This window comes from Pantherophis guttatus, chromosome 3 (assembly GCF_059756535.1).
Source record: "Pantherophis guttatus breed Tessera chromosome 3, ASM5975653v1, whole genome shotgun sequence".
Taxonomy (NCBI): Eukaryota; Metazoa; Chordata; class Lepidosauria; order Squamata; family Colubridae; genus Pantherophis; species Pantherophis guttatus.
In genome coordinates, this window is record NC_142065.1 from 184,503,147 (window position 1) to 184,517,509 (window position 14,363).

The following is a 14,363-nucleotide window of genomic DNA, read 5'->3' on the forward strand; positions in this document are numbered from 1 at the left end:
GAGAATCGTTGAGGCCACCTGGAGGTTTATCTGTGTCATCAGGGTCAACCTGAGTAGTGCAAATGGGTGTGGAGCCTTCTTGGAACTGTTGAAAGGACTGTGTTGTAGACTGGAGATAGATGATGTCCTCAACTTATTATGATAATTGGGATTTGAATTTCCATCTCTTAGCAGTTGTTAAGTGAGTCATCATGTGACTGCACCTGATTTCACGACCTTTGCTGTGGTTGTTAAGTGAATCTGGCTTTCCCCATTAACTTTGCTTATCAGAAGCTGGCTGGGAAGGTCACAAAAGATAATCAGATGATCTCAGGACACTGCTGCCATCATAAATAAATGCTCATTGTCAAGCACCCAATCACGTGAGGAGGGAGCACTGCACTTGTAAGCGCAAGGGCCGATCTTAAGTCAGTTTTTCAGCACCCTTGTAACTTTGAACAGTCACTAAATGTATGGTCTTAAGTTAAGGCCTACCTGTAGTGGTTTTATATAGATAGTCTATGGCAGGGCTGTCAAACTGCTGGCCCACAGGCCAGATGCATCACGCACTGGCCACACCCATGCCCAGTTTAATGGAGGGTCATGTGACAACGTGCGTTTGACACCCCTGGTCTATGGATATGGAGTATGGATCTTTGTGAACCTGCATTCTCCTCGTCCCTTGAACAGAAGTCCTAAGACATATAACAGCTCTTTCCTTGCAGATGATCCTCTGAACAACAAACATTTCAAAGACAACTTTTCAGTGAAAAAGCTGACCAAAACTCACTAAAAATAATCCTCCAATTTAGTTTTGTAAAAAGCAGATTGTCAAACCTGTTAATGATATAGGAAGTCTGTAATTACCAGCAGAGGTAGAGTGGGTGGTTTTTAGGGTTTTCTTTTACACATATATTTTAACTGCTTCTGATGTAGACCTCAAAATAACTATGCTTAAGAATGAACAAACAACAGTCAGACAGATAAAAATACACTAACAGATGCAGTGGAAAGAAGTTAAATTGAAGTGAGCTAACATACAAGTTAAAAACATTTTCCACCACTTCCAATTTTATTCTTTCCTTTCCTTAACAAGATAATTGTCATCAAATGGACACTTTAACTTTTGGAATGAAATGGTTCTAGAAGAATCTGCAACTTTATACCACTTAATTTTGATTATGTAAATCAGCCTTCTCCAAGTTGACATCTTTACCTTGTGGGTAAAAAAAAAAATATCCTGTTAGGATTTGGTTATAAAGTGTACATAGTCAGGATGAGACTAGTCCATTTTGTGTATTTGAAAATCAGTATTGCATTTTGAATGGGTTTTAGCTTTAATCCTAAACCACTAAGAGAATTGAATCTTCATTTTAGAGTAGCCTTTTGTAATCAAGTGCTATCCAGATGTAATGGATTTCAGCTCCCGAAGGCCATGCTAGCTAACTAAGATTTATGGCATTTGAAATTCAACACACCTGGAGGACACAACATTGGAACCAGTGGTGGGATTCAGGTAATTTAACAACCAGTTCTCTGCCCTAATGATATTTTCCAACAACCAGCGTGCCAAACTGTTCAGAAAGTTAACAACCGGTTTTCCCGAAGTGGTGCGAACTGGCTGAATCCCACCACTGGTTGGAACGCTGTAACAGGAAAGAATATGACAAGTTCTCCTGGTCTGGTGCAGAGTGGTTCAGGAATAGAGATGCACTAAATTGCAGATTTTCAGACAGAGCTCAGATTCTGTTGTTTAGGAGTTTCAGCAAATTCATTGTAAAATTTCACATCAGCTTTCCCCCACCCGAGTGTAGACATAGTATAATTTTTTCTTTGATTATGTCAGCGGGAGGGATAATTAATTGTATTGGGAGAACTGTCCAATATATATCATTTGGAGAAACAGTAATATAACATGTGAGGTTATAGTAGTAATAATGCCATCAATATGAAATAATAATTATACTATGCCAACTCATAGTATCATTGGTGTATTTCTTGGAAAACAGCTGCTACTCTTAAGCACCCTTCATATAATTTTCTTATAAATATGTTCATTTACCTTTTATGTCATTAGGTAGCATCCCTCCAGCTGAGAGGAGACTTAATTTTCCAATTAAGGAAAAATTGGAATTCCAGGAACTGCATCTCCAAGTGATTAAAGTGTCCTACCAAGGATCAAAGGCAATAGCAAAAAGCTAATTGTTTTCAGAAAAAAGTCTTGCTTTCCTATAACATGAAATTCTAAGATCTTAAGTCTCGAAGACCTCAGGGCTTCCCTACTGGTGGCAAAGCCTTTCTGATATCTAGTAACTTCCCATCCTGCCTATGTTTCCCAGAAACCAAATCCTTAAGGCCAATTAGGAGAAGCAAAGAGTGACAAACAAGCTGCCAAACTGTATACTTTACCTCAAGAAGCCTAGGACATGCTGAAAATCCCATTATAGCACATTTTAGGCCTATAAAAATGAAGACGGGGAAAACCTCAAAGACCCAGAGGTCAAGATGATGGAAATCCTGCAGTGCAACCTTTGTCTGAAATCTTTATGCTTTGGAAGAAGAAGAAACTGATTTGATCTAGAACAGGAGTCCCCTATCAGGCTGCGGCATGCAAACAAGCTAAGCCACATCCACAGGATGCAGGCAGCATGCTAAACAATGCCCCCTACAGTCCACGGGAAATCCTCTATCCACGGAATTAGTCCTGGTGCCCAAAAGGTTGGGGGCCTAGAGGAAGGAACTTCTGCAACAGCAGCCTCCATCCTCAAAATCCTAAATTTACTATGGGTGGATGTTCAGACGTTATAACCAAGCATCTTTCACAGATAGGTGCCAGCCTCTTCTCAGTTCTAGTCCCATGGAGTGAGAGAAACTTAGCCCAGCCTTACTCAAGGAGCCAGAACCTAAAGTAAAACAGAAAAAGATGGGATGCCAGGCACATACTTTTTATACCAGGAATAAACAGCTTCATCAATTATTGTAGTCAGTGTTGCACATTTCTATTTTCTCTTTCTGTCAATTGTAACAACTCATGCATTAGACATCCTTAGGCTTTACTGTGGCTTCAGATTCAAACATCCTAGTTATAATCTTGATGCAGTCCATTTTCTCTGAATTATCTTAAAACAGTTTTTATGCCATAGTATGAGAATATTATCTTTTCCCTGCTTGAAATAGAAATGTACAATTCTGCAAAATTCAATATGGGGTAATTGCAGCTCTTCATCATGAGCAAAATAATACAATGAGCAGTACATTGCATGATTGTAGATGAATTAATAATTTTCATGTCTCTGATCCTCATGGAATTCTTTATGTGAATGTTTAATCATGTACAAGAACTAAATAGGGCAAAACAAGTGAGACTTTACTTACGTTTGGAAAGAATCATTATGTCTCATTTTATAATATGTCAATTCATTATAACTATTTGCTTCTTGCAGATTAAATGCTGTTTATCATTGGCAGCAAAAACAATCAATATTATATATGAGTGACTTTTAATAAATTCATCATACACACACACACACACACACACACACACACACACTCTTATGTAAGACTGCATCCAATTAATTTTTGTCCTAAGAGAACATTTTTCATTAGGATGATTTGTGCATCTCTCTATAGTCCTTTTACATGCAGGGTAGGAAATTGGGGACTATCCAGATTGAGAAGGGACTGGAAATGGCACAGGGAAAGAAAGAAAAGAAAAGTTCTACTATATAAAAGGAAGACTGATAGCACATTATTGGATTTCATTTGTTGCATTTCTCCTTTCCTCCATTGCACTCCATGCCAACTGTTTTCTCCCCAATCTAAAGTTATAAAGGTAGAAATCCACCAACATACAGAGCTGGGAGTTACCACTTGGCCAGTTCAAAGTTGAAAAAGCTCAGGAAAGGAACTAGCTAAGTAACAGGAGGTTGCTACACCAGCAAAATCTCTAACTTGCTTCTATCTGCCAACTCCACCTAGAATACCTCACATCCAGCCACTTATGGAAGCACAGATGTAGACACTATCCATTTTTTACAGAAATGTTTATGAATTTTGTTCATAGCTAAGAAAAATAATTCAGAAGAGTTCAGTAAAATATAAAACAACATCTGCTAAGATATACAGCTAAAGGCAGTTTTGTGTATTTATTGATAGAAACCTGTCATCCTAGTGCAACAAAAGAAGTTTGTGCCATGCACTGGTCAACCAGGTCAGGACTAGTTAACATTTGGGTGGAAATCCAAGAAATCCTGGAGTATAGGTTAGACTAGAAAGACAGAAAACATTCTAGAAGAAGGCAGTGACAAAGCACCTTGGTGCATGGATGTGTTTCTGAAGTCACCAGGAGCTGAGCCCAACCTAAAGGAGACTTTAATGAATATTATTATATTACCTTGCTTTACAGTAATAATAGGAGAAAAGACTCATGTTAGCCAGTTGCTGGCTGTATTAGAACTTTTTTCCCCATCCTTGTTTGCCTATGCTTATACTATTTCTCATTTTATGATTTTAAGGTTGCCAGAGTTTAGGACAGGAAAATTAGCTAAAAAGAGATGACTGCTGTGGATGAGGTGGGATAAATACCATTTTCTGGTACTATAGAAAATAGAAAATATTGTCATTATATTTGTGAACTTACTCTATGTGCATTAAAGCAAACTTATTCTAAGTAACTTTTTCTGTGTACAAGAAAGCTTCCACTTGAATCTGCATAAAACAAATGTCTTTTTAAAAAGATTATTCCATATTTAAAAAAATAGCAATAGTTCGGCAAATCAGAAAAAAAAAACAATTTTAATCCAATCAAGTCATTCTTCTACAAGTTTTCTACTTGGCCAAAATTGGTATTGAAGAAAAGAGATAAAAATTCTAATTCCTACTGCATGAGTAAATTAAAACATGGACATCTGTAGGGCTGAGAGGGTATGAAGACAACAGACAAAATCTATGTCATAATACAAATGCTGTGACTTGCATACTTGTATCTGATGTCAAGTTGTAAGCACATAATTGTGGCATTTGTGTGCTGATGTCGCGAGCTACACATCATCATGTCATGTCTACAAATAAACGGGACAATTCCACATAGCGATAGCCTGATTTTTAAATCTAAAACAATTCAATACAGTAATCACTATAAGAAATAAGGAGGTTGCATGTGTCTCTTGTTATATATAATAACATAGACTGTAAATTGCATATGGATGTGAATTAGGCAAATAATGCCTATTATGCTTGTCAGTAACTGCCAGTGAGACAGTCATTATCTATTATGATTCAGAAAAATTACCATCTTCAGTTTTCAACTTTATGTTTTCATCTACTTCTTTCTTATTTTCTATTTTCATTACCATAGAGAGAGGGGAGGGGATGTGAGTGATTCAACAGGATTTTTCAAAAGAAAAGAAAATGATTCATTCTGGAAGTTCATACTATTAGCTTGTTTTTGTTATTCATATGTTTACCATTTGGCTTATATATACCATATTTTTCAGAATATAAGATGCACCTTTTCCCCCCAAAAAAGAGGATGAAAATCTGGGTGCGTTTTATACTCCAAATGTAGCCCTGCCCAGCCTCGCAAACAGAGATTTCAGAGGCTGAAAAAAGCCTCAGAAACTTCAGAAGCTTCAGAAAAAAACTCTCCAAACAGAGCTTCAGAAAAAAAGCCTCAGAAAGGCTTTTATTTAAAATAATATGGCAAGCAACAAAAGAAGAATCAGTAACCAAATTATGCTAACAAATCTGGAGAATGACACAATAACCAACAGATTGGAAGAGGTTAATCTACATGCCAATACCAAAGAAAGGAGATTGAACAGAGTATATATAGTGCTTCAGAAAAAAAGCCTCCAAACAGAGCTTCAGGAAAAAAAGCCTTCCTTTCTGAAGCTCTGTTTCGGAGGCTTTCAGAGGCAGAAAAGTTTTTTTCTGAAACAGAGTTTCAGCAGCAGGAAAAAAAGCAAGGCACAGAATTCACAACCAATGAACCTGTTGCTAAAATTCACCTCTGGGAACAGCTGATTGGGGGTATTCTGGGAGACTGATCCACCTACCAATCAGCTTTTTTCTTATTTTCCTCCCTAAAAACTAAGGTGCGTCTTATACACCGGTGTGTCTTATACTCCGAAAAATACGGTATATCAAAATCACACAATAAATATTTTTATTTGGTATAAAAGTAAGTGACCATTTGATGCCTAGACATTCATATCAAGGAAAGTGACAGGCTTTCAAGAACGACTTTTTAAATGTGGTAGGCGAGGGAGAGAATTGAGGCAAATATTTTTGCATGAGTCACAAATGTTGTTTTCATGGGATGGAGGGGGGACATGATACAACTCAAGCTTACATGCACCTTAACTTAAATTTGATTTTTACAACTCTATTTGAACTCATAATTGGATTCTGTCTAGCAGAGGGTAAAGAAATACATATCCAAAAGCTTCCTCTGGCTGGGACACTGTCATGAAACATTAAAAACATTAAAAATAAAGCTCACATGACCATAACCACAACTTTCCAAAAGGTCATTTTCTTTGGAGGCATGGGTCTCAGATTTTGGACATATTCTATATATTAGACCATATGAACCATTTTTTTTGGTTCAAAAAATTATTGTCCTATGATACACCATTTCATCCAATTAAAGATTATGCCAACAAGTTTTAGTACTATATATGAACAAAGTATAGGATATTACTTTTATTTTTACTTTAAAAATTAGTTTATTTTTTTTGCCCTGCTTTTATTATTTTTTAATAATTATCTCAAGGTGGCAAACATATCTAATACTCCTTTCTTCCTCCTATTTCCCCCACCTGTGAGGTCAGGTGAGTTGAAAGCGAGTGACTGGCCCAAAGTCACCCACGAAGCTTTCATGCCTGAGATGAGATTAGAGTTCATAGTCTCCTAATTTCTAGCCTGGTGCCTTAACCATAAGACCAAACTTAGATAAAAATTCTTATTGTGATTCATGCCTTACAAATTATTATTAACTAATATAATTTGCCTCATCTCTTCATGGGACTTTTCTTTGCTCTTCTTGCAGTGGTTATGTCTTTGATTATGATTATTACAGAGATGATTTCTACAATCGGTATGTGTACCTTTCTTCCTGCCTTTGCATATATGAACTGCATTTTTATTTATTATAAGAGATTGGGAAGAGAGCATTAATTTTCTCAGGAAATCATCAGGAATTGTGTTAGAGTTGAACTGGGTCTATGGGAAAGGCTTTTTAGATAGATCCTTTAGATAAAAGGATAACCTTCCTTCGATTTATATGTTGATGTACAAATGTAATGATGTTCATTACAGTTAAGTTTAAATATCCTTAAATAAATTAAATACTTATAGTTAGTTACTTATATGTAAAACATTTTTTTCTCAGTTTAATAAGCTGTCAGCTGTTGTTGTTTTCCTTTTGGACAAGGTTTTCACTCAGTCAAGCTCTCCTAGCCATGAATAGAGCTACAGAGCTTTGCTGGTAGTTGTGCTGGGAACTCTGTATGCATATAAATATTAGTACAGAATATTAGTACCATTATCGAAAAAGACAAGCCAGACTACTTAGATATATTGCAAAAATTTTCAAACACATAAACTACAAATCAGAAATACAGTATTTCTGTATTGGCATCTCCTGTTGATTATCATATATATGTAGATCATTTGGGGGCATATTTACCCATAAGCAATTCTAACTTGTTCCAGGAAAGTATGCACATAATTATGCATGTTTATCTAATGACAACCATATATTTAAAACCAATATGATTTGAAGTTGGTAGTATGATATCAGTGCAAATAATGTTTTTCATTCCTATAAACAGTTAAAATTTGATGAGAAGCTAATGGGACTGTATCAAGGAAAGACATTTATCATTCTCCAAAACACTTGAAGTTCTTATCATTCTCTTTGTGAGTTAGAAGTACTTCAGTTTATCTGATGTGTCAGCTTAGCTATGTGCTCTTTATATGTATAGATATTATGGAAAACCATGATTTCTGAGAGTACAGGGAACTGTAATCCAAACACATCTGCAAAGGAAAGTGGAATTGCTTTTAATAGTTTCATAATTAATTGACTGAAATAAAATTATATAGATAAAAATGTTCACATTACGGCAAAGTCAGTTTATAATGATGTTCTTCGTGGAAAAAAAACAGCTACACATTGACTGTAATGAAATATAAATATTGTTATTGATGAACTCTTGAAATCTACCCTGTTTCTCCCAAAATAAGACATTTCCTGATAATAAACCCAATCGGGCTTTTGAGTGCATTGCAATAAAGCCAAGCGCTTATTTCAGGGTTCAAAAAAATTTAAGACAGGGTCTTATTTTTGGTGAAACACGGTAATTTAACTCTGATTAAACCTTTTGAAATATTGGAGGTCAGCTTTCTCATATGAAAGAGCAGAACCTAGTATGCAAAATCTACCTAACATAAAATTACAATTGAACATTCCGAAGCCTCTGTTTCTATTCTCTGAAGGTTATTTGATTATCACACCCGGGTTCCTGCCCCACCTCGTGCTGTGATTCCATTGAAACGCCCACGAGTAACAGTCACAGCAACTCGCAGAGGAAAAGGAGTCTTCTCCATGAAAGGGACATCAAGGTCTATATCAAGTGGAGCTTCTTCAGCAGGATCAAAATGTGAGTTCATGCATACATTGTGAACTAACTTCTTTAGTTTTGAAAATAACTAAGGGTAATTAGATGTTTAGGTGACTATACTCCCTTCCAAAAATGTTTGCTTTATTAGCAGTGTATTCTTTAGTATAATGTAGTATATTTAAATATTAAATATTTAATTATTTAATATTAAAAGAAATAATATTATACCATTTTATTATTGCTGTTCTATTCTTTTTTCACTTTTAGTGAAATCAGATGAATTGCAGACAATCAAGAAGGAATTAACGCAGATCAAAACAAAAATTGATTCTTTGCTAGGGAGACTGGAGAAGATTGAAAAGCAGCAGAAAGCTCAAACAGGTAGAAGAAAATTGCCTATAACTCTTAGTAACTCATTAAAACATGAATTAATCCACCGTAAAATCAATTATATTGTCATTCGAGGTTGGAGGTAGGTACCAGTGAAAATTTGGAGGTGTTTAAATTAAGGTGTTTGTTTTAAAATTTTGAGTTTAAGTTAAGGTGTTTAAGTTTTCCTCAATTTTAGATTTAGATGTAAACCTAAAAATTGAAGTAAATTTTAAAAATTCTATCATGATCCACCAGTTAAAATTAAATTCAAAAGGCAATTTATTCTCTCTGGTGAGAGACAAGTAACAATAAAATCACAGTTTTCCTATGACGCAGATTATATTACAGTATATCTAATCTGGATTGGTCGCCAGTATCAGAGGTTTAGTCTTCCAAGCTGGAATCTTCAGACGTTGGAGCCCATCCTCAGGGAACTTCTCTCTCACCAGAATGCTCCAAGACGAGAATGTTTTGGTGAGAAAGAAATTGGATTTCTTTCTCACCAAACTGGAGCCCATTCGTACTGGAGCCCAGGATGGGCTCCAGTACGAATCCAATTACTCCAGTTTGGCAGACTAAACTTCTGGTCCTTGTGACCGACACAGATTGGATGTATTTATAATCTACATTATAGGAAAACTGCTTTTATTGAGTATTCTCCTGAATAGAGAATACAATATTTAAACTGATTCTTGAAACTTATTGAGTCAAGAAGAAAAGATAGGACAGTCCTTTAATAGGGTTTCTCCAAAACATTTGGCTGTTTCTTCTTATTTGAAATTAAATCTTGATTCACTGGAGTTCATATCTAGTTAGACACACATGTAATGTTAATGAGACTCCCCTCTTTGCCAAAAAAAAACCCTCCATACAATGTCTTATACAATTTGGGATTAATCCCTACTGGACTGTTTGCAAGATAATGCAAAAAAAATCTTCTGTTGTCCAGTTGAATTAAAAAATGGGAACAAATTGGCTAAATAATTCAACAGTATAAAATACAATAAAATGGAATTAAAGAAAGAATTAAAGAAATATCCAAAAGTGAAACAGTTCACAATTAAAACTAAATAAGTTTTATGCATCCTTTAATGAAATCTGTAACTCAGTATCTCTTAAAAAATCAATGCCACTATTAGCAATGGCAACACCTGTTGTGGACAAGAAGACTTTATTTTTTATTTTTTGCAATAGCTATTCAAAAATTTTGAATTGCTCCAAAATAAAAAAGTAATTTTAAAACAAAAATTTCAGAGCAAATAAAATGGCAAAATTCCTTTATAATATAATAAGGTCATGCTTATAGAGCATATTTAAAATAGACCTTTTCTAAGAAGTTACTCTGAAGTCATCATTCTCATTCTTAGGATACCAAATTGCTCAATAACTTTCTTTTGTACTATCTTATTTTCTTCCCAATCATTTACTCATGGCAGTTCACAGAATTGTTTTCCTTTGGACTAGATTTAATCAGACTATTATACATTTTTTCTTCAAAACTCATCTCTGGTTCTCTGTTATCACTGTTCATATTGATATGAAATATTATCCACTTGTTATCTCAACTTTCATCGTCTTCAGATGATAGAGAATGGATCTCTATACTAATATATAGTCTACTCCCTTCTATTAAATAAATGTCTATAAGTTAATTAACTATCATATTTTTTGGAATATAAGACACACTTCACCCTCCCAAAAGTGGATGAAAATTTTGATATGTCTTAATACAGCTAGTGTTGCGGGAGAAGGGAGTTGGTGTGGCTCTGATCAGCTGTTCTAGAGTGGGCCGCACTGGCAGCGAATGGGCCATGCCAAACAGGCCAGTGATGAACAGGCCACCATGGCGGCAAATGAGCCGTGGCAGTGGTGAACGGGCTGCGCTAAATAAACTGTGATGGTGGAAAATGGGCCGCGGCAGCACTAAACGCACTGCACCAAACACGCTGTGGCGAATGGACTGCGGTGGCGAATGGGTGGTGGTGAATGGGCTGCGGCAGCGGCAAATGGGCTGCGGCAAACCAGCATGGATGCTGGAGGCAGAGGCAGTTTTTTTTTTCCTTGTTTTCCCCCCCAAAAAAGGTAGGTGTATCTTATAGTCTGCAGCATCTTATACTCCGAAAAATATGGTATGTGGTTTAATTGATAAATGTGCTATTAATTATATGAATAGTCCTTTATTCTGATAATTTTTAATAATCCATAAATGTGATAATTCCATGCAAGTGGAATTATATGGTAATTTGTATATTCCAGAAGTTCAAAAGAAACAAATAGAAGACTGTGTAGAGTTGATCCAAGAAGAATGCACATCAGAGAATGCCGACAACTCTACAGAAGAGCCTATTGAAGGAGGGCTGGATGGGGACGGAGAAGAAATGACAGATGGGATAGAGGAAGATTTTGATGAGGATGGTAGTAATGAGCTGGTAAGAAATTACAAGTGTCCTATGTACAGTAAAGAAAAGGGGAAACAGAATAACAAGAGGTGGCTACCATGTTCCATCTTCCAATTTAATCTACAGTAGCAGAATGATTATAACCACTGTTAATAAATATTATCTGATATATCCAGAATACATAAAAGCACTTTTTTGTTGCTTTATAGTCTCCATTTTAAGATAATAGGAAATGAATTTTATACCTTTAATGCAACTCTTTATTGCTTACCAGGATAGGGTTTTCAAGCATTATTCCGAAGGTTAAGTAAATAATTAATATCATCTTCCTTTAAAAAAGGTTACTGTATGGATAATTCTTCTAAAACCTTTAACGTAACGCAGCAATTGCACCTCTACTGAATAAATCAAATAACAAGTGCTTAAGTTGACTATAATGCCAGTAAGTATTTTGGGCTAAATCAAACTAATTTTTAAATTCTGTGTTATTTTAAAATGGCTTCCTTAGATGTAAATTGAACCAAAGTAACCTTGTATCAGGTCTAGTTTATACCAAATTTATTTTTAAACTGAGATTATCCCATAGCGAAGGTTTTCTGCTATGAAAACATATTTTATATATTGTATGTGTCCTGCAAAATTAAAAGTGAGCATTGAACCTGATTCCTGTGGAAACAACCATTCAAATAACCAGGATTTCAGTGAAGTCACTGATATCTCTTAAACTGAGGAGCTAAAATGAGTTAAGTTCTAAGTTTCTTATTCCAAAACTGTCCAAAACTAGCATAAACCACCCAGAGGCACTGGGAGTTAGGCAACATATTAACTTAAAATATTATTATTAGTGATAAATCTGAAAAATGTCGAAAATCAAATGCACATTTGTAGGCTGATACTTATGTATCCAATATACTCTCTAGATGTGTTGTCAAACCTGAAAATTAATTTTAAAAAATAATGATGGAATAAATTTGGTGAACCTCTCAAAATATAAATTAACTTTCAAAATATATTTATTGCAATCACATATTTCTTATCCAAAATGCTCAAGAGGAATTCTGAGTCATCTGCAACAAAAAGGGGATGAGTATAGAGCTCCCCATAAAGTGTTTTTAAGTAGAAGAAAGATTTGCAGTTACAAATCATTGCATTCTTCTCCCACCTTCTCATTCTACCTCAGTGTTTTATAGTTCATTATCTTCAGCACCCTGAATCATTCACAAAGCACTGCTATTTCCTGTAGATCCTGCTTTGCCTCATTAAACTACAGATTTGCCTCTACTCAAAATTTAGGTTCAGTCAAATCCAACACACGTTACCAAAATAGTATTGACTCATCTCTTATTGATGGCCAAAGAAAGCCTGCAGTGTAGTCAATATCTGGGAATAAAGGAAAATTACATATAGAGATTTGGGGGTTGTGGTTGAGTGTATGTTTGAGAATAATGTGTTTAGTCACATCGTACTTATTACTTCCAATCAAATGTCTACATTTTTTTCCTTTGAACTGTCTTCTCCAACAAAGGCATTTTATGGAACTCTCCAAATTTGCAAACCTTTTTAACAAGACAAGAAAGCAAGTTGGCCAAAAGGAAGTGATAAAGGGGTGATACTTTCCTATCACACTGATCTTGCCTTCTAAATAATGTTCACAAGGTGCCAAAAGCTGGAGCGGGCCAATGAGAGGAATTAATAGAGTGAGCTGGACAAAGAACTAAACAGGGGAGCATCTCACATCTGTCCTAAGGAATCTTCTTTATTGATAATGTGATTTAGTGGCACATCAACACTTAGTGGCAATAATTAAAGAGGCACCAAAGCACAGAAGGAGATGGTGGAATCTGTTCCTCATTTGTGCATCTTAAATGTATAAGGCTGTCATAAGCAGAACTACAATTAGCCTTATGGAATAGCAGTCATATGGCTTCTGCTTCCGAATAAGGATAGGGCTATGTTCCTTTTCTCTTGTGAATTATTGCTGACAGCAAAAATCAGCAGCATAAAAGAGTTCAGCAAGGTCATCTCTTACCTCCGTGAATAGCTGGAACTATTTTATAGCTGTAGGAGAAGTAAAACACAAGAGTCATCAGATTTTGTAATCTGTGATGTGCACTATGCCTATGCATTGTTAATGTGATTCTGAAAAAAGCAAAAAGATTCTCTTTAAAGAGTTTTTCAGGAGCAAATTGTTGCATAGAAAAAGACTTAAAGATCAACTGAACAGATACAAACAACTATGCAAAGTGGTTTTGTCAAGATATTTTTTTCCAGGGGTGCAGAGTCAATCTGTTGCAATTGTGAAAGAACCTTTGGGAAGCGTTTAAATTGCCCTGGAAAATGTGAAGACGGTATGGGGGATGGATGTACCTTCTGCTCCTATTTAGCTATCAATGACAGAATCTGCAGCAAGGGACTGCTGCCATTTGCATCACTATCATTGCCACCTACACCAATAATGCCTTTTCTTTGCCCTGCACTCTCTTTGCTGACTTGTTAGAGAGAAGCAATGTTTTATGAATACTATTATTTCAATTCGTTAATAGCAAATTTAATATCCATCACATCTCCCCTACTGAAACTAGCTTGAAAGCATTTCAATTGCATATTTTAGACAGGGCAAATTAAAGCATAATGACTTTTTTGTCAAGTTATTAATGCAAAGCAATAGACCTATCTGCTTGGGCATAGCTCTTCTGGATTGTGGTGGAATTCGCTTTCAATTAATGTGTTCGACTGACAGCTGCTGAAAGGGTTTCTAGCCAGCTGGAATGTACCACAGATTATTTCCTGAAGATGGTGGATTAAATTTGAAATGAATGAAATGTTTGATTTAATATATAAAAGTATATAGGCTACTGTGATTTCAAATTTCAAGTGTCCCTATGTTTTTGAAGCTAACCTTGAAGAAAATGTGTGGCCTTGTTGTTATTTCTTTTATCTTGCAGCCATTCTGAATTAAAATATAAAGATATCTCCCTTCTCAACC

At 35.6% G+C, this 14,363-nt stretch overlaps 1 protein-coding gene across 8 annotated transcripts in view; it reads left to right on the forward strand.

The window, feature by feature from the left end:
- The window catches only part of RALYL (RALY RNA binding protein like), a 228,607-nt gene that overhangs the window by 205,497 nt on the left and 8,747 nt on the right, over positions 1–14,363 (forward strand). For all 8 annotated transcript variants that reach the window (XM_060681914.2, XM_034422352.3, XM_060681915.2 and 5 more), the window contains 4 exons: positions 7,031–7,078; positions 8,482–8,645; positions 8,874–8,987; positions 11,235–11,407. In XM_060681914.2, the coding sequence (XP_060537897.1) occupies positions 7,031–7,078; positions 8,482–8,645; positions 8,874–8,987; positions 11,235–11,407 (499 nt within the window). The remainder of the gene's footprint in view (positions 1–7,030; positions 7,079–8,481; positions 8,646–8,873; positions 8,988–11,234; positions 11,408–14,363) is intronic.